The sequence below is a fragment of the Leopardus geoffroyi genome, chromosome B1, assembly GCF_018350155.1.
Source record: "Leopardus geoffroyi isolate Oge1 chromosome B1, O.geoffroyi_Oge1_pat1.0, whole genome shotgun sequence".
Classification (NCBI taxonomy): Eukaryota; Metazoa; Chordata; class Mammalia; order Carnivora; family Felidae; genus Leopardus; species Leopardus geoffroyi.
This window is the reverse complement of record NC_059327.1, coordinates 147,775,528-147,795,990: the sequence shown is the minus strand read 5'-3', so window position 1 is coordinate 147,795,990 and position 20,463 is coordinate 147,775,528. Positions and strand designations below refer to the sequence as shown.

General features: G+C 39.6%; 1 protein-coding gene across 8 annotated transcripts in view; it reads left to right on the top strand.

The window, feature by feature from the left end:
* Nucleotides 1–20,463, top strand: part of SLC4A4 (solute carrier family 4 member 4) — a 345,028-nt gene that overhangs the window by 227,630 nt on the left and 96,935 nt on the right. For all 8 annotated transcript variants that reach the window (XM_045473804.1, XM_045473800.1, XM_045473803.1 and 5 more), the window contains 5 exons: nucleotides 4,062–4,219; nucleotides 10,927–11,014; nucleotides 13,275–13,429; nucleotides 14,063–14,182; nucleotides 16,744–16,918. In XM_045473804.1, coding sequence (XP_045329760.1) covers nucleotides 4,062–4,219; nucleotides 10,927–11,014; nucleotides 13,275–13,429; nucleotides 14,063–14,182; nucleotides 16,744–16,918 — 696 coding nt within the window. The remainder of the gene's footprint in view (nucleotides 1–4,061; nucleotides 4,220–10,926; nucleotides 11,015–13,274; nucleotides 13,430–14,062; nucleotides 14,183–16,743; nucleotides 16,919–20,463) is intronic.

Genomic DNA, 20,463 nt, shown 5'->3' with positions numbered 1-20,463 from the left:
TTATTTTTTTTAATGTTTATTTACTTTGGAGAGAGAGACACAGAGTGTGAGTGGGGGAGGGGCAGAGAGAAAGGGAGACAGAATCTGGAGCAGACTCCACACTCTGAGCAAGCTGTCAGCGCAGAGCCTGACGTGGAGCTTGAACTCACAGACTGCGAGATCATGACCTGAGCCAAAGTTAGACGCTTAACCAATTGAGCCACCTAGGTGCCCAGTAAGACATTTTTTAGAGGTATATAATTAACTGTGGGATATTCTGCATGTGTTGTGAGTCAGGTAGTTGATTAGTGACAGATCCAGACATAGTAGGTTCTAGAGTAAGTCTGTAGAAGCTCTCTAACTTTCCTGGGCATTTGATGGGTTTTGGTCTGATTTTAGTACTACAGAGTTATTCTTTCCACTCATAATATTTATTACAGCTGAATTATATGCGAGGTAGGTGTCCAATGTAATGGTGGATAAACTGTTATAATCCTCAAGAAACTTGGGGAAAAGATTTAAACTTTAACAAAAGTATGATTCAGAAATGAGTGTTTCAAGAATTCCCAAGAAAGTGGGCTGAAATGATTTAGTGGCTCATGCTGAGCTCTGAAGAATGTTTAGAAAAGGTAGAAATGTGGAAAGGAAAGTTATTTTATAATGAGTGTGGGAGTCTAGCTACATAAAATAGAATGGGATTATGATCAGATTACCTGCCTAACTAGATAGAACAATGAGTCTGCTGATGAGAATGGGAAATAAAATCAGATTATTATAGATTTTTGTGTCCACTGTTGATAATGGGAACTCTCTGGGAAAAATCTGAGGAAGGTTATTCGAGCAGCGATATTTTGTTATGCATTTGTGCCACTTAGCCATACCCTATACTCTACTCTGTGTTATAGAGAACAATTCATTACTGCAACTTTCTTAGGTGAGAATAACAGTTTTTGGCAACTTGATGTTTTTAGATGCTTCCCATGGCTGCTCTTTTAATATTTATAGAATCTAAGAGATTTACAATAATAGCCAAAGTATGGGAAGACCCCAAATGTCCATCAATGGGTGAATGGATAAAGAAGATATGGTATATATATTTATGATGGGGTATTACTCGGCAATCAAAAAGAATGAAATCTTTCCATTTGCAACTACGTGGATGGAACTAGAGGGTGTTATGCTAAGTGAAATTAGTCAGAGAAAGACAAATATCATATGACGTCACTCATATGAGGACTTTAAGATATAAAACAGATGAACATAAGGGAAGGGAAACAAAAGTAATACAAAAACAGGGAGGGGGACAAAACATAAGAGATTCTTAAATACAGAGAACAAACACAAGGTACTGGAGGGATTGGGGACGGGATGAGCTAAATGGGTAAGGGGCATTAAGGAATCTACTCCTAAAATCATTGTTGCACTATATGCTAACTAACTTGGATGTAAATTTAAAAATAAATAAATAAAAATACCAAAAAAAATCTAAAAGATTTAAAAAATATATATATTAGCAGTGGTGCCTAGGTGGCTCAGTTGGTTAAGCAGCCCACTCTTGATCTTGGCTCATGTCATGATCGCATAGTTCATGAGTTTGAGCCCTGCATCGGGCTCTGCACTGACAGTGTGGAGCTGGCTAGGGATTCTGTCTCTCTGCTCCTCCCCTGCTCACATTCTCTCTCTCTCAAAGTAAATAAATAAACATTAAAAAAATATTAACATTTCTTGGAAGATTAATGGTATAAACTTTGGAAAACTCCCTTACTACTTAGAGGCAGTCATGTTCCTAATATCTAAAAATATATATATCTTGAGGCGCCTGGTTGGCTTAGTCGGTTAAGCATCTGACTTCAGCTCGGGTCATGATCTCACAGTCTGTGAGTTCGAGCCCCATGTTGGGCTCTGTGCTGACAGCTCAGAGCCTGGAGCCTGCTTCAGATTCTGTGTCTCCCTCTCTCTCTGCCCCTCCCTCTGGCTTTGCTTTGTTTGTTTGTTTCCATAAAATTATTAGCTTTGATGTCCTTGCTTTTGCCTCACAGCTTTCTTCTTATATGAAGTGCCAAACTAAAAAAACAGTTTTATAAAAATACTAACGAGAGTGATGGAGTTGTAGGGATCACTTCTCATGTCACATATTTTACCCAATTAAGAACTTTGTAAATGGGGGTATCTGGCTGGGTCAGTCAGTAGACCATGTGACTCTTGATCTCAGGGTCATGAGTTCAAGTCCCACATTGGGTCTAGAGCTTACCTGGAAAAAAAAAAAGAACTCTGTAAATGGAAATTGTTACTATAACTTTTTTATGAATGGGGAAAATTGGATGCATGCCTTCCACTTTAATCCATGCAAAAAGTACTGAGTTCTTTTTATACTAGTAACTTTTGACCTAAGAGGAGGGACGTTTATGTTGATGATAAGTATATATCAGAAGTCTGTTGTCTTTCATACGGTCCTGCAAAATTCACATCTCATTCTTCCATGATTGTTGAAATGTTTTTGTTGACCTGTGGGAGGTATTGCCACTCACTGAAGAGTGCTCCATCAGGCCTACTCTAAGTGGGAGTTGGGGAGGGCAGAGAAAGGGACGAATAACACCTACAAGATAAGCCTCCCAAGAAAACTACTTTAAGCCTTTACCCCTCTCCTCAAATTCCCACATCCCTTTCTCCCTCTTCCTCATCATCTCACTTCTCAGTTCTCTTCTCCATAGTTCAGGATTCCCTGAGCTCTTTTTGTGGTTGTCCTCTTTGTCTCCTGCAGAAATAATCTGTCTCATTAACATCCCAAAGTGTTAGCACACGTGCCATTTAAAAGAAATTCTGTTTTATGTTTTCCTTTACCTGTCTTCCTATTTCTTGCCTTTTCTTGGTAGCAACATTTCTCAAAATCTCTCTACTCCCTTGTCTCCACTTCTTCACTTCTCATTCTTCACTGGGCACCCACTCCCCACCATAGCTGCTCTTGTCAAGATCACCCAGCACCTTCTTCTTGACAAACTCATTGGTCCATTCCTGGTTCTCATCTTATTTGAACTTTCAGCAGCCTTTGACTCAGCTGATAAACTTTCTTCATTGAGCCCTTTGTTTACCTGATTGTTGATGAAGTCCTGGTTTTCCTCCAACCTCACTGGCTGCTCTTTGTCAGTGTCCTCTGCGTACGTCTCCTCCCATTTCTATGAAAGATAAAATGGCCCAGGGTTTAGATCTTATCCCTCTTCTTTATCTGTACTCCCATTCAAGGTTGTGTCATCCTGTCTCATGGTCTTAAACTCTTTTTACATGGTAGTATCTTCTAAATGTATGTCTTTCTACTCCCCTTTTCATTTGGACCTTTAGCAGGCAAGTCCTACCTAAAGCATTCCAAACTCTTAATTGTGGCCTTCAAGGCCCTTACCACCTGGCTCTCCCCCTTACCTATGCAACTTCATTTGCTGCTGTTTTCTCTCCTTTGCTGCTTTAGCTCCTACCACATTCACCTTCTTACTAAACCTCTCTGCCAAGCTCCTTTCTGTCTCAGAGACTTAGCACTTGCTATTCTCTTTGCCTAGAATTTTCTTTAGGCAGATCCTGGCATGGCTTGTCGCCTCACTCCAATGTAAAATGTGCTTCTTCAGAGGCTTCCTCTGACCAAGTAGGACCTAAAATAGTACCCTCTTAGCTATTTTATTTTTCCTTCTTAGCATTTATCACTACTGTAAATCATATTTTGTTTCTCTCCTGCTGAAATATGACCCCTGACCCAAGGAAGGCATGTAATTTGTTGATCCATCCCTGTATCCCTAGAGTGTAGATCAATGCCGGCCTCATAGTAGACTCTGAACATATGTTTATTGAGTGAGTGCATAAATAAATGATTTTTTTGTATGTAAACATTGTTTTATATGTAAGCCATGTGATTATACCCTCAGTATTTTTGAATTCAAAGTCCAGAGTAATGTTTATTATAATAGAATGGTTAAACATAATAGAAAAATGGCTAGCTAGAGCCTGTTGTGTGGAATTTCCTTGAGTGATATATGGAGGGGCTCTTCTTGTTCCCTTTTCTGGAAATAAGTTGTGTTTTCTTGGCTCTTCCCATGCAGCTGAAGAATAAGTTCATGAAAAAACTTCCACGTGATGCAGAAGCCTCCAACGTGCTTGTTGGGGAGGTTGACTTCTTGGATACTCCTTTCATTGCCTTTGTTCGGCTCCAGCAGGCGGTCATGCTGGGGGCCCTGACTGAGGTCCCTGTGCCCACAAGGTAAGCTACTCCCTGACCTGCTGAGGTCCACAATGTGCTTATAGGGAAATCATGGCTAGATAATCAGTGGAATGAGGATACATCCAAAGCAGGCATATCGGAGAGGTTTAATCTGAAATGATGACTTAGCTCATCTTTCATGCTATCAAATTACTTGGCACTTGTATAGTAGTAATAATAACAATTATAATAACCAACTGGGCCATGTACTAGTTTATTGTTATGGATTAGTCATTTAATTCTCATAATATGTTTAAATTGTAAACTATGGGTATGTGTATTTTACAGATAAAGAAACTGAGTCTGAGAGTTTAAGTAACTTGTCCAGGGTCATACAGATGGTCAGTGATTCAGAGGTCAGAGTTGCTCTCATTTGCTCTATGTTTTATCAGAAAATTGACAATAGGTACATACATATATGCATACATGTAAGTATATATGTGTATATATACACATGAATATATAAAAATCATTAAGCTGCACACTTAAATTTGCACACTTTATTGTTATGTGTTATATACATTCTTATCCTAAAAGGAAGCATATTACAGTTAATTATGATCATGTACTCACTACACCACGCAGCACCTCAGAAGTCATCCAGTTTATCTGCCTTGCTGCTGAGCTCGAGAGTTAGAAGGCTGATTTTCGGAGTGCAGTAGGAGAATAGAAGTTAATGCTTCACTTAAACTTGTGCTGAAGAAGAGTTTAAAATTTTTTTTTTTTTTCAACGTTTATTTATTTTTGGGACAGAGAGAGACAGAGCATGAACGGGGGAGGGGCAGAGAGAGAGGGAGACACAGAATCGGAAACAGGCTCCAGGCTCTGAGCCATCAGCCCAGAGCCCGACGCGGGGCTCGAACTCCCGGACCGCGAGATCGTGACCTGGCTGAAGTCGGACGCTTAACCGACTGCGCCACCCAGGCGCCCCTGAAGAAGAGTTTAAAGAGAAGCTTGTAATCTTTGACTTGATACCATAAAACTACCATATGAATAGGAACTTTGTGGGGGGTGCTTTTTGTGGGTACAGGGCAAGGACAGGTGACTTTTCTCTTTTTAGGTTTCCTCAGGTGTGCAGGAAGGGTTGTGAATCCTCAGTGATCTCAGATGGTCTTGGCATGATAAACTGATAGAGACAAGGGGCTCCAGGTTTGCTTTGAGCCAAGTTAGGAGGAAAATCAGAACATTTCCTTATGGCCTCCCCATTCATAGATTACAGGCTAGTTTTTCTTTCATACGGGTATTTTCTCCCTATTTTTATATTTCTTAGACACTATAGACCGGAATAATACTGGTCATTAGTAGGCAGTCATTGGACAAATGGCAGAGGGAAGGAGAAGATTGTAGCTTATTCAGTTGATGGGATTATCATGATTTGTGTTTTCTGTAACTTAGTTGTTCACTTGAAAACATTCCAGCAGAGCCTTGCAGTTCTATCTGAGCAATCACCTGGCGAACAGCTAGCTGACTCAGATCAGGGCTGACGTCCAGCTCTTGTGCTCCTATGGTTTTGTTTATGTCTCTGTGGAATGATTTTACTGGGGCTTGAAAGAAAAAAAACATGCCAAGAAGTGTTAAATTGCTCTTGCATTTTCATTTTTCTTACTTTTCTTCTTTGGAGGCTACAAGTAAAAAATATTGTAGAGGGTTTTTTATTTAACAATAATACAAGTTCTTTGAGTAGCAAATCGTGACTATTTGTGTATCCCTCTTATCATCTGCTCCTGTCTGGCATATTCTTTTCTTCTGCACAGGAGAGTGGTACTAGTCTAGAGGTGAAATACAGCATCATTTGAATTAACAAAGGGAGCCCGGCAATTCAAGGGAGTGTAATTCAATAATGTCATAAAACTATTGCAGGGCAATAGTCTGAACAATATATCCAAGCATGTTAACATTTTTCCAGGAAATATTTTTATCCATTTGCTGTCCTCTGAACTGGTGCCTGCTATAATCAGTGCGTAGGGAGTCTCATTAGCCTTTTTGTGTATGAGTAATGTGGGGCCATTTACAATGGCTGCATCCTGTGAAATCCAATCAAGGAAATCCCACAAGGAATGTGGTAGTCGGTTGTGAAGAACTGCGCAGTACTCAGCCTTGTGCTTTAACGTGCTGCCTGTTGTACTGCAGGGAGACCCGAAATGTCTGTTGTGGTGTACATTTTGTAATTTGTCATTTTTCCTTTAGAACGTTATGCTCTTATGTTTATTATTGCTATTATTGCTATTTATGATAAGTGGTATTAGTGCCATGCATCTTTTAGGAAGTGTGGGTCTCGCAGCTCTGTGACTGTAGTGCCCACAAGATTCAATACCCTCCTATCGGCTTAGCTTTCTGCTTTAGCTTTCTGCTTGCACCAAGGCTACAGGCAACTTAGTGGATGTTCTCTGCTTAGGAGTCCTTCTTGCCATCCATGTGAAAGCAAACGAACCATTCTTTTACTCTTTGCGACTTCGTAGGATGTGCTTATGATTTTCCTAGCATCTTGCATACACTTTGCTTGGTGTCATCTTATATCTGTCCATACAGGCTGCTGCTCACTCCTATTTATGAGCTATGTAGGGGATAATAACTATTGTTATTCCCACTTGACAGTTGAGAGATGGAGGCAAAGGGAAGATTCACGATCAGTGCTAGAAATAGAACTGCAGATTTCTGACTCTGAAGCCGGGCTTTTAGGGAGAATCTAAGGAGCTATTTAGAATGGATTAGAACAAAATACTTTAGGGTTTTCCCATGAAGAGAAATCAAAACCCCTGATCAGTTTGTTCTTTTCTGATCTTGGTTTTCACATTTAAGACAAGTAGTTATTCCATAAGTTCTAGTTCTCTAAAAATTTAGAATGTTTACCCTTTTTATATCACTGTAAGTTAGTATATATTTTATGTGGTAAATGATGATTTGCCTTAAAGAGCAGTTTGTGCTTAATTATCAAAACGATAGAAAATCTCATTAGAGGGATTGGGACAATGGTCTAGCTAGTTCAATTCTGTCTTGCCCAGCACTCTAGTTGCTAGCTGCTATTTATCGTATGTAATGTGGTTGGTTGTGGTGGGTTTATGGTCTTCATGCATCTATTGTGGATGCTACAGTTCAGCCATAATTTCCAAAACTGCTAAACATGAATAATGGCTTATTTGATTCACTGCTGTTTTGAGAGCAGGGAGTAAAGGATTGGTACATGCTGAGTTTATTCTAGAAATAGCTGTGATATATCAGGAAGGACGGGGGGGAGGTGCACATCCTTTCTGCAAAGATTGAGTGGTTTAGGAAGGCTGGCTCTTCTTCTGATATTGTGCTCTGTTTCTGCCTATAATTATTTTGTGAATATGAGTACAGTCCATTGGTTCCGGACAGAGATCATCTGGTACTTATTTTTGTTATGGAGAATGCTAGAGGCATCCTCCCCAGGCATAATTAGGTATGTGAAAAAGCTCACAAGAGTAGAAGGGCCTCATGAAGATTCTTGAGACAGCTAGCACTAGTAGATTCTAACTATGATTTTATTTCTAGTTATGAGTGAATAAAAAGAACTCAGTAGCATAAATTAATTTCTTTTCCCCAGCTGTCAACATGGGCTGTGCCCTTCGAGCCACACAAATGTGGTGTTTACTCTAATTTGTTAATAAGGAAAAAAAAGCTTCTGGTTAAAAATAACATCTGTCCATTGACAAAAAACAGCTTGGGTCATGAAAGGAGTTTTCAGTACATTATAAAAGCTGAGTTTGGCAAGATGTACTTCTGTCATAAAAGTTGTAACAGCTTTTGCTTCTTCAAGGGGTTCAAGGGGAAAGAACATGTTTCAGGCAGAGGGAACTTCAACTTGATGAGTTCTTCTGCAATCCTAGTTTTCTCATCTCCTTTTCAGTAATGCAGTCCAAAATCAGGGGCTTCTTCAGGGTTTCCATCCCTACAGATGAAATTCTTGACCTGAGGTGATGTTTCCTGCTACTTGTAGATGGCCAGATTTCTTCTCTGTATCATTTTGAGAGGTTGAATTTACTGAATGGTTCCTGACTGGAGTAATGGGAAAATTTAGCTGATATGTAACATTTTATTTCTATTGGGCACTTAATGATTTTCCACTAAAGAACAAATCAATATATATGTGATAATAAATATTTGTATATTATATGTAATATATATGCATTTTTTAATAAAAAATACATTACCACAGAAAGAGAAATCATGCCTTTATATCTAAGTTAGTGAAATGATATAATTCTCATATATTGGGTTTATTGCTCTAATGCATGTTATAGTCACTATTGGGCTGCTACTTCCATTCATTATTCGGTATTATTTAGCAGAGACTAGAGGAAATATTTACAGAAAATATATTCCCTCATCCCAGAGGGCTTGAGTTAGAGGCTCCATTACTTTCGGCTCTTGGGATGGTTACCCATCTCATCTGCCAAAGTTTATATTTGAGGACTACTAATAAATGAGAGTATTTGTCTCGCTTTCTAGCAAGATAGTGTTTTGTCTTTGTTGCCATATAGTCAGCCTGATAGTTCATGTGTCAGTTGGTAAGTGTGTATTTCCATTATGCGTGTTTGTAAATTATAATCATAATGGAGATGCTAGGGCAAGGTAGGAAGAGGTACAGAGTGGGTCCAGAAAGATCTTAGGTATTATGTCTTACTGAAAAACTAATATTTAGACACATTAAAATAACAAAAAATGACAAGTAAAGGAAACCATTGTTTAAAAATGTGTGAATAAGTAAAGGATCCAGGTATTCGATATTTTCTCTTTCCGCACTGCATTCTCCCCCTTTGCCCAAAACTATGTTCTTATTGTCTTGCCTGACAGCTGGCCATTGCTAGACTGGCTAATAGGACTGGGCAATGTGACCAGTATTGTAGGTGTTCCTAAATGGGATTTCTGTTTTGCTTAGGTGGTTAAATATTTTTTGCATATGTTGCACTCAAATCAGTTATCATTCCCTTTAGTATAGTACATTTTACTGTCATTAAGAAGCATTTTATAATACTGTATGTAGGGGTGTATAATTTAGGTCCAACTTCAAAGGAAGAGAAGTTCTAGTATCAACTGAACTTCAATATTAGAATAACTAAATCCAATTTTAATAATCACTTCCTTCATACTTGAACAGACTTTCATGCCTGCTGATTGCTTTTGCTTTTTCATCTACCGTGATAATACTTGAAAGCGAGTGTGCCGCCTCATGCCAGAACTGGTTTCTAAGCAAATAAGTATTGAATGGTTTTATAGCTATTTTGATATGAAGTCTGAGTGTTCAAACTTTCAGATACCTTCTTACATTCTTGATTTCTGTTTTGTTTTTGTTTTTTTTTTCCTTTCCCCTTTGGACTGACTTTTATAATGAAAAAAAAATTTATTCAAGGGCTTTTTGGAACAGACCCTAACACTTTGAAGAGTACTTGCTGTCGGCCCATTTTTATTTAAAGTGAGGTATATAAATAAATAAGTATAAAATAAAATTGTATTAAGCAAATCCCATCCCATCCCTGGTCCCATAAATTTTTACCTAAGATTTCTTGTCCCCAGCTAAGTATCCACAACATCTTTCCCCAGGACGAGCCGTGGGAGTCATTGTGGGTTAGCTTTTCTCTGTTGAATTATAACCCCATGTATAGGTTGGGCAGGTAATGTTAGGCACATTGTGTGTTGAAAAGAACAGGAGGTGAGAAGGCCTATCTACTGTCTCTCATTTACTAGGCACGTCTTTGGCTCATCCACTGACCTCCTTGAGCCTCAGTATCCTCACCATTAAGCGGGAATAGGATACCTCTCCTTATTGCAAAAGGGTATGTGGCGTTTAAATGAGGTGATGAATATGAAATGTTTTGCAAACTTTAAAAAGCTGAGCACATGTGATGTGATTATTTTTATTGCCCTTATTGTCTCCATGTTAGGTAAGACACGATTATAAGCAAGGCGGAGATGTATCCAGTGTTGCCTTTTATATATTTTTTCTTATTCACTTACTTACTGGGTTTCTTCCTCCCTAGTTGAGACATGAACCTAAGTGGGGATAAGCTCATTACTGCAAATTCCAGGACCTACTTACTGTGGAGCAGTGCGTGTACATTATCAAGAAAACAAGTTTGGGAAGGAAAATGAGGACACTCACAAAAGAATTTTACCTGTCCATGAAAGATGCTTTATTTCGAATTTCTCTCATAGTTTTCTTTCTTTACTTTGGCTGTCAGCATGTGGCTTACTTCTAGAGGACTTGGTTTTTGCTGACTTCCAGTCACTTCTGAGCAGAAATATTTCTTAAATGTATGGAGAGGATCATTTGTCACTGTTCATATTGAGTAAGGAAAAGTCAGAGAAATCTGAAGATGTACTAAGTCTTTCTAGTTATTGTGCTTAATGGGTTTTCTCCACAGATTCTCAAAGTCAGTAGAAATGGAGATAGAAGAAAGTTTAGGAAAGAAAGATTGAATGACTCCTAAAGTGAAGTTTTCCTATTCAGTAAATAAACTTCTCAGGGTTTCCATGTTAAATTCTTCTTTGCCTCCAAAGAAACAACAATTTGTATTTCATGATAGTGTGAAAGAGTATCTCTCATATTACCATGAATATTACCTTTGTCTTAAAGATGAATTCTAGACCTCAGCTTTTTACAAATAGGATAAATGTGTCTCAGTGTTATGTACATTGACTTTGATGAAATGTGTTTTATAGCCTTTGCTTCTTTCCTCTTCCATTAGGTTCTTGTTCATTCTCTTAGGTCCTAAGGGGAAAGCCAAGTCCTACCATGAGATCGGCAGAGCCATTGCCACCCTGATGTCTGACGAGGTAGGGGATCTGGAACATGGTGATTTGTGAGTGTCCCGCTTGTATAGTTTTCATGCTATGAATTGGCTGTCACAATTTACTCAAGTCAGAGTATGTGGTCACCAGTCCTCTTTATGGCATAAGGTACAGTCATTCATGGCAGATGCGTTGGTCTCGACACAGTTTTCAAAAAATAAATTTTATGTTGGAATAAAACATAATTTCCTTTCTTTTTCTAAGCATTTGCAATTCTTAAAAGAGATATATGTTAAGTATTCTTTAAAAAGTTCAAATCACTGTATTAACTTAAACTTTACCTCTTAAAATGTTTAATATATTCATCCTGGGAGTTCAAGTGTCCTTATACCATATTGTTTCAGAAATAATGGGTTCTATAAAGTAATGCGTAATAAAATGGATCATGCATTTTTTCCTTAGGTATCAGAAAGTACCTGTTTTTATGGTCTTCTTATCTTGTGGGAAGGAATTACACACTTACTAAAATGCATTAGCAACTGTTACTGCAGAGTTTCTAGTGCTTTGGAATTATAACCTTACTCTCATAACAGCTTGAATGTTGTTCACACATTTTAGATATGATGAAACCCTAAACTAGTCTCATAGTAGGAGAACTACAATTAGGATATGGGATCACTGATTTTCCTTCTGTGTCTTTCTAGCTTACTATTTTCCCAAATGTTTCACTTTTGCTTTATTACTTAATTTGTTAGCTTCTCCATGTGTTAAGTGAAGAATAGGGCATTTAGTTATGGAAGCTTTATTTGGTGATTACTCAGATGGTTACCTAATGTGGGACTGAGAGCATTTTTGATGTATAGCTATGCTGGCTTTTCCCCCTTGAGGGAACTAAGCATCTCAGGGGGCTCTTTTATTTATTTTCATGTGTTTACATTTTCTTTAAAAAAGAATCCTTCCTCCTAAGATGCAGTAATTAGAACTGCCTTAGGCTCTAAGTGACAGAAAAATCTGATTTATAGTGGCTTAAATTATTTGGGGCTTATTTGGAGGTAGGCAATTGCTAGAGTCGGTTTAACTTAACTGTTTCATGATCAATCAAGAGCCAAGGTTCTGGCTTTGTGGGCTTGAGAGGGCCGCTGCAGTCAGCTCCAGCCATCTCTTCTGTATTCAAGTTTGAGGAGGGGGAGGTTGAATACAGAAGGGGCGTGGAGCGGGAGTGTTGGGAGACGGAGGGTGGGAATGTTAGCCGTATCAGTCTAACAGGTATTCTAAAGGTTTCTCAGACAGCTTTTTTCTTTCATCTCATTGGTCAAAACTGTCAATTCTTATCTGCAGGGGAGGCTGGAAAAGTGACCCTCTCTAGCGGCTAGAGCACCACAGATGAGATGCTGGCATTTGTAATGCCCTAATCTCAACCTCACAACACCCCCCCAGACCATTACGTGTAATTTGTTTCATAGCTTTTAAAAATTCTTGTTGAGGAGAAGAAATTTACTAGCAATCTTTAAGAACAGGTAAGGATGTTGAACAGGAGCCATCTTCTGTCCTGGAGACTAAAGAATTTGACTGATGAGGTATGAAAGGCTTATGCGTAAAGGACTTTCAGATGGTCACCTAGGTTAGAAGAATGGAATGATTGGCAAAGAGGATTATGTAAATTCTGGAGCTCCTTCTTGGATATCTGTATAAAAGACATGAAGCATTTGCTGCCTTGGCTGGTTTAGTTATTGCCTTGCTAAAAGGTTAGACAGATGATCACCTGCTTAAAGCCCTTTGCTTTATGTGTTACCAGCATAACTTAGATTTTTCTTTTTTTAATAGCTAACATTATTTGTGTTCGAGAGCTGCAATGTTTGGGACTTAACCCGATCTTAATCCTCAGCTTGAACTTTTCCTTTTTGAATTACCAGCAATGGTTTGTCCCAGTCATTTTTATTTCAGAGAATGATTCTTTTGTATATTTCTCCAAACCATTTTCATCTGGCTTCCACAGCAACTGTATCAGCAATGGTACATACCAGTGGGAGATGAAAGACAGGGTTGTTTTACAGTATTGATTAAAAAGACATATAAAAGAAACACAGCTGCTTTCTCATGCCTCCACTTATATTCTCTGGGTTCAAAATCAGAATGCCAAAATAGTTTGGGACAAGCTGATAGGAAATATGAGAATATGATTATATTACACATATATGAAATAAATGTTAAAGTGGATTATAGATTGCCTTTCTGAGGCTCAACATGCTGTGAGGTATGTGGAGAGTTCTCTTGTTGGATCAACACATCTCTTATTATTCTTTAGGTGTTCCATGACATTGCTTATAAAGCTAAAGACAGGCAGGACCTGATTGCTGGTATTGACGAGTTCCTCGATGAAGTCATTGTTCTTCCACCTGGGGAATGGGACCCAGCAATCAGGATAGAGCCTCCTAAGAGCCTTCCATCATCTGACAAAAGGTAAATTATCGGGCAATTGGGAGTTTTCATCCTTGAGAAGGAGGTTGTGCTCAGAAAAGGAAATGGGGTCAGGTGACTGTCCTAATATTGTGTTTTTAGGTTCACATTTAACTTGATGTGTTATCTCAAATGAATTACGTATGTACTTTGGTTTGACATTTCGTCAATGCTGTAAAATGAGTGTTATATGTTGTTATCTTCTTCAGTGATTGCAAATTAGAGATCTCAGATTATGATATTGGAATACATCATAGAGATTTTTAGGAGGATGTGTTGGGGACTTCCTGCACATGTAGAAGACTGGTTTACTCAAAACGAGTCCCTATAGATTTAAGAGGTTAAAAAATCGGGTGAGACCATTTGGAGAAGCCGTTTTCTGGAAATCTGTTGTTTTCCCGGTGAAACGGTTTCTGTCTTATACAGTATGCAACTTATTTAGCTTTTTATCATCAGTCATTTGTCCTCCCTCTAAATACAACACTTTAGGAGTTGTCCGTTAGGGTGGTGGAAGGAAATGATCTTTCTCCCACAGGGTTTTCAGTCCATCTCTTCGTTAGTCTCGTGCGTGGCACAGCTAAGAAGCAGATGAGTAAAAGAAACTGATATTCTCTTGGGCTCTGTTGTCTTGCTTAGAAAGAATATGTACTCAGGTGGAGAGAATGTTCAGATGAATGGGGACACACCTCACGACGGAGGCCACGGAGGAGGAGGAGGAGGACATGCGGATTGTGAAGAATTGCAGCGAACTGGACGGTAACTGATAGATTATTTGGCCATTCATGATGAGAATCTCCTTATTTTATTACTTTAAATATTTATTTTGAGAGAGAGAGAGAGAGAGGACATACTTGCCTGTGCACACAAGCAGGGGAGGGGCAGAGAGGGAGGGAGAGAGAGAATCCCAAACAGGCTCTGCACTGTCATCACAGAGCTCTACGTGGGGCTAGGTCTCATGACCATGAGATCACGACCTGAGCGGAAATCAAGAGTCAGCTGCTCAACCGACTGAGCCACCCAGGCACCCAGATGAGGATCTCTTTAGATCTTAATTTCCCTTCATCTCCCTATCAGCATTTTACTCACTGATTTGTATACTTGTGCAGCCAACAGATACTTATATTGATTAATGACAGGCACTGGGGATGCAACAGTGAATTAAACAAAAACCCTTTGTCCTTTTGGGTTTTCCTTTGTAGTAATGGGAGACAAGCAATGAGAAAATTAAGAAATGTGGTAATGGTTTAATGGGGGAAAACGAAAACAGAAATAGGGGGTTTTGTGATAGGGGAAAGACATTCCAATATAAAGAGTGAACTCAGAGAAGGCCTTACAGAAAAGTCCCGCAGGAAAGCCCATGAGAAAAGTCCTGCAGGAGCTAGAGATAGACCAGCAGAAGTGAGGTAGGGGGAGGGGACAGCAGAGGGCCTGGTGTGTGCTGGGTTGGCATCCAGGCCATGAAGTGAGGGAGGAGGTGTTGGAGAGAAAGCCAGCGGGGTCTTCAGGTGGGTGTGAACCCGTGGCAGGAAGGTGGAGTCATGTGTTGTCTTCCCCATTTGGCTTTTGTGCGTCCCTCCCTTCTCTGTACATTTATTCATAAGTGGGCAACATGGTACAGAAATGAGGAACTCACAGGTCATGGTCTCCTTAGCCTGCTGTTGGGGATTGAGGATTCCCAGACTGCTTTTGTAAATCTCTTTTTATGATAATTCCTCCTTTTCTTTCCACTATTACATTCTCCATTTTGTTTTGTATTAAATAAAATTTTAAGTAGGATACTGATTTTATGAAGACAGGACTTTTTTTTTTTTAATGTTTATTCTTTTGAGAGAGAGAGAGAAGAGAGAGTGTGCGAGCAGGGGGAAGGGCAGAGAGACAGTGGGGACGAGGACAGAGGACCGCAAGCAGGCTCTGCGCTGACAGCACAGAGCCCGATATGGGGCTCGAACTCACAAATTGTGAGATCATGACCTGATCCAAAGTCGAACACTTAAGCCACCCAGGAACCCGAAGATAGGACCTTTTAAGAACATTAAAGGTTTTTTTGAAAGCACAAAAGTATGTCTTTTTAAGATGTAATTGAATCTGAATAAAATGATTTCATTCGTCTGATGACCACTTGGGTTTCTCTCTGAAATTAAGGGGACATTTTTTCCCTCCCCTTTTTTTCTGAAAGAATAGAGAACATAAAACCTCCTCTCCCCCTATTTTTTCTGAACAGTTCTTTACAAAGTACTTTTATTAGGAATATTCTTTTCCTTTTCTATAGATATGGGTTCTGGAATTCAGCTCTTTTACTTAATCAGACTGGAATTTAATTCTTGGATAGCTCACTTTTTCCCCAATGTACTGTCTGCAGCCTGCCCAGCACCACGCACAGCCCTACGCAGACCACGAACACTGAAGTGGGGCACGGGATGCAGCGAGGGCCAGCAAGGCCACACACAGACAGACAGTCCCGATAAAGTGTGATAGCCCCATGGTGGAAATCTGAACTCTCTGAGGGAGGGCCCCACAGGCAGAAGGAAGGGTGTGCGTGGGGAAGGCTGAGACGTGAGGTTTGGTTGGGAGGGTAGTTTGACAGATGCATAACTAAGGCAGCTGACCTGCGAATGTGCGTAATGGGGCTACGCTTGCGGTGCTTTTCCACCGTATACCTGCATGGCTTTCTTCCTTCGTGCCTTCGGGACCTTATCCCGAAGTCACCGGTTCGGGAGGCCTGTTCTGGCCACTCTAATAGTTCAGCCATTGCTTCTCTAGCATGTCATAACCTTCTTCCCCACTTAATTTTTTCCCTTGATGTTTAGCACCATCCATTTTGCTTACATTGTCTGTCCCCCATATCGAAAGGAAAATCCCCAAGGGCAGGCATCTTTGCCTGTATTGTTCACTGTTGTGTCTCCAGCACCTGGAGAAGTGCTGGGCATATCACAGGTGCGCAGTAAACACTTGTGGAATGATGAATGGGTCTGGAAAGGAAACAACGCAAGATTATTAAAGGACTTCTATGCTCTGCTCATGGGTGTGATGTTTTTCTACAATGAGTGAGAAATTTTAATCCATCTACGCCATTCACTCTCATCTAAAAACCAACTGTTCTTTAGGGAGTGCGACACCTAATTTAGGGACCAAAACAGAGACAGATAGAAGAAAATTTATTCTTCTACAGTTTTCCCATTTTCCCTTAAGTGGTTAAATAGAGCTTGTTGATTCAAACACTTTGACTGCAAATTCTTTGTGGTTGAATGAGTTACCCTTGGTTAATTTGATGACATATTTATTTTACCTTGTCACATGTTTGCTTTCTCCCTACCCAGGTTCTGTGGTGGACTCATTAAGGACATAAAGAGGAAAGCACCATTTTTTGCCAGTGATTTTTATGATGCTTTAAATATTCAGGCTCTTTCAGCAATTCTCTTCATTTATCTGGCAACTGTAACTAATGCTATCACTTTTGGAGGACTGCTTGGGGATGCCACTGACAACATGCAGGTGGGTCTGGTTTGGGGGAGACACAAATAGTACAGCCCAGATTGCCTTCCTCACCCCTACAGCTCAGCTAGAAGCAGATGGCCTTTCAGTTACTCAGCGTGATTTTCTTTCTTTTGCTGGATGCTGCATTTTACTTTGCTTCTGGCCTGCTGCTATATTTCCAGCATTTTAGTAATTACAAAAATAGCTCGATGAAATCTGGCTTGAGTCACAAGTGGGGAAAAGAAGGGAAGGAAATGAGGATATACAATTCCATTTGGGCAAAAGCATATCAGCTGCTTTAATTTTGTGCAGGGCACGGGGTTTAGATCTTCTACTACCTTGAATGTATGGGCCATATTCTGTTAAGCTTGATGATAACACTTTTTCTGGGAATGCATGATTACCTTCATTTTACACAAGAGCAAACAGTCATCAAAAAATTGAGGGATTTGCTTGAGGTTGGATTTGCATGTCTATCAGTAGGATTCAGCTTTAAGGGAATACAAGTTAAGAGTTGTTTCTCCTGTTCTTGAACCTGCCTGATCATTAAGCTGTAAAGACCCTGGCTTGACTTATTTTGTACAAACCATAGTCTGTTACTCTGCAGGTGCCGTTTGCCGTCCTTTTGTATCAGTAAGAGCTGACGTTTTAGTGGTACGAAAGATATTTTGGATGCCCTCTATCATTCAGAAAAATATGTACAAAGCTAAGAAAAAATAAGCATTGTGCTAGATGCTGAATACAGAGTAGTGAGTGAACCCAGTATTCTTAGGAAAAGAACTAGATTCATTCCCTTTTCAAACTCTGTCCCTTCTACTTTAGTGCTTATTACTGATTAACCTATGTGACATTCATAAGTGCTGCCAGCCACCTTCTTAAAAACAAAACAAAACAAAAGACAAACCCAGCTGTTTCAAAAGATTGCTTTCTTCCACTTTTGTTTTCTTCTCTGTGCACATTCATGCTTTAGATTCTGCCTAAACACAAAAATGAAATGGAGATGATATATGACATCTATGTTGACCCAAGTAAAAAGGGAGAAATTGCTTCAAATAATTGTATGTAGTCTGTTAAGAGCACTTTTATCTTTTAGCCCTTATCTATTATTGCATAGTATATTAATCCAAAACTGAGAGGCTTGAAACAACCATTTCATTCTTCCCTTTCATGGTTTTGGTGGTTGACGGGCTTATCTGGAGTGGTTCTCTCTTTGGGCCTCACATGTTTGTAGCGAGGTAACAGCTGAGGTTGGAGTCCCCTGAAGGCTTCTTAAATGTTTATTTATTTTTGAAAGAGTGGAGAGGGAAGGCAGAGAGAGAGGGACAGAGGATGCGAAGCAGGGACAGAGGATGCGAAGCAGGCTCTGTGCTGACAGTAGCTTTAGCACAGAGCCTGATGCGGGGCTCAAACTCACAAACCGCAAGATTATGACCTGAGCCGAAGTCAGATGCTCAACTGACTGGGCCACCCAGGTGCCCCTGAAGGCTTCTTTATTCACATGTCTCGTGCCTAGATTGGGATGTCTGGAACATTTGGGGACTGAGGACTCTGAACATGACTTTCCACTTGGCTAGCTTGGCTTTCTTACAGACGGGGACCATGATGACCTTTAAGAGCTCATGCCCTAATCAGAAGGGGGCAGGCACCGCTCAGCTTTGCTTATTCCTATATGAATATGCCCTCCGTATTACTTCATTTTCTGATTTTCAGAAAGAGACTGAAAACTCAAATTCTTATGTGAAATCTAGTGATTCTTAAATATTTGCAACGAATTAACTTTTAAAAACTAACATTGTGCTGGCCAGAAAGCACATATGTATATGTTCCCAGCGAGAGACCTGCCATGTAGGGAAGAGAAACCGAGAGTGGTAGGACACAGAGATGAAGTATGTGAATAGGGTGTTCTTCCCTCTTTTCCTCGTTCATAAGGTAGGAATGAACGAAATAAACTGCAACAGTGATGTCAATAACAGGATTTTTATAAATCTGATCTGTATCCAAATAGGGCAGTTATTTTTCGTCCAGATGAGAGCATAGTGATAACTAAATCAGATCATTCAACAAATCCAGTGGAAAAGAAAGCACTGAGGAAGCACCGTGAGGCCAGCACAAAGAACATAATACAGGCAGTCACGTTAGGAAAATAAAGCTGTGATTTGGGGACAGTGGCAAGAAAACCTCCTTCTGTTGTTCAGAATATACAGAGACTTTCTTGTGCAGATCATTTTTTAACACATAGTTTTCCATGGATTCTTTTCCTTGAAGTGGAGAAATTACAACATGTCCTATGTGTTAGTTTATTGCCTTTTTAAACTGAATTGAACCCCTTTTCAACCTCATAAGACTTAGCTTTAAATTAAAAAAAAAAATTTTTTTTTACATTTATTCATTTCTGAAAGACAGAAAAAGACAGAGTGTGAGCAGGGAAGGGGCAGAGAGACAGAGGGAGACACAGAATCTGAATCAGGCTCCAGGCTATGAGCTGCCAGCAGAGAGCCCAACGAAGGGCTTGAACTCACAAACCATGAGATCATGACCTGAGCTGAAGTTGGATGCTTAACCGACTGAGCCATGTAGGCACCCCACGACTTAGCTGTAAAACGCAACATCTGAGATGAGGAAGAAGTCTGTTGAAGTCTATTGTTGATCCCTCCGAGGTGCATTAATTTCCATATGTGCAAGTTTTGGGGAAAGTAAAGGATTCTGTTGTGTGACACGTGTACTTATCATGGGTATTTGTTCTGTGATCATTGTCATGGGAAAGGCCTTCACGGTGGAGTAAGCAGTGTTCAGGATCCTGCAGACTTTAGGAGAAACAGAAAGGCTTTCAGCACATCAGGATGTTAGGTTGTCCACAAAAATGACCATTTGCTGGACGTCACTCCTAGGAGTTGACTTAATTCAAAGTACAAAATTCAAACCTAGGAGGACATTTGCTAGACATATTCTGCTTATTACAGATTTTGTAATCTCTTATTGATAATGTCATTGAAGCTGTGAACTCGATGTTTTAAAAGTCTTTGGAAATATTAAAGGGTATATTTTTCTGTCCCTTCTGAAATCTCTTTCCTTGAAGAAATGTATTGGCAAAGAACTGCAATTTTGTACTCATAGAAGTCAGAGTGGGTGGCAGAAACACTGAAAAAGAATAGAAAATGAATGATTGTTAATATATATTTGTTGAACTAAATAGTCTATTATCTATTTCTTTTGGGCGAACTAATGCTATATAGTGAATGGATGCATAGATCTAAGTACTGGATTTATAGCTATAAAACAACCTGTCTGACTAACTAGTGCACGCGCGCACACACACACACACACACACACACACACAACTCAATAGTTTTATAGTAATTATAGTATTTACAGTTTTATAGTAATTTTACATATCCTAGTATTTTAATAGGAAACATTTTACCTGTAGTCATTGTACTAGGTTTTCTTATGATGATAGATGACTTAGGTTGATATTTCTGTTGGTTTTGTCTATTTTAAGGACGAGGGAGTAAGGTGATTTAATATGTTGAAAAGTATCTCAATACTGAAAGGACCTGTACTTG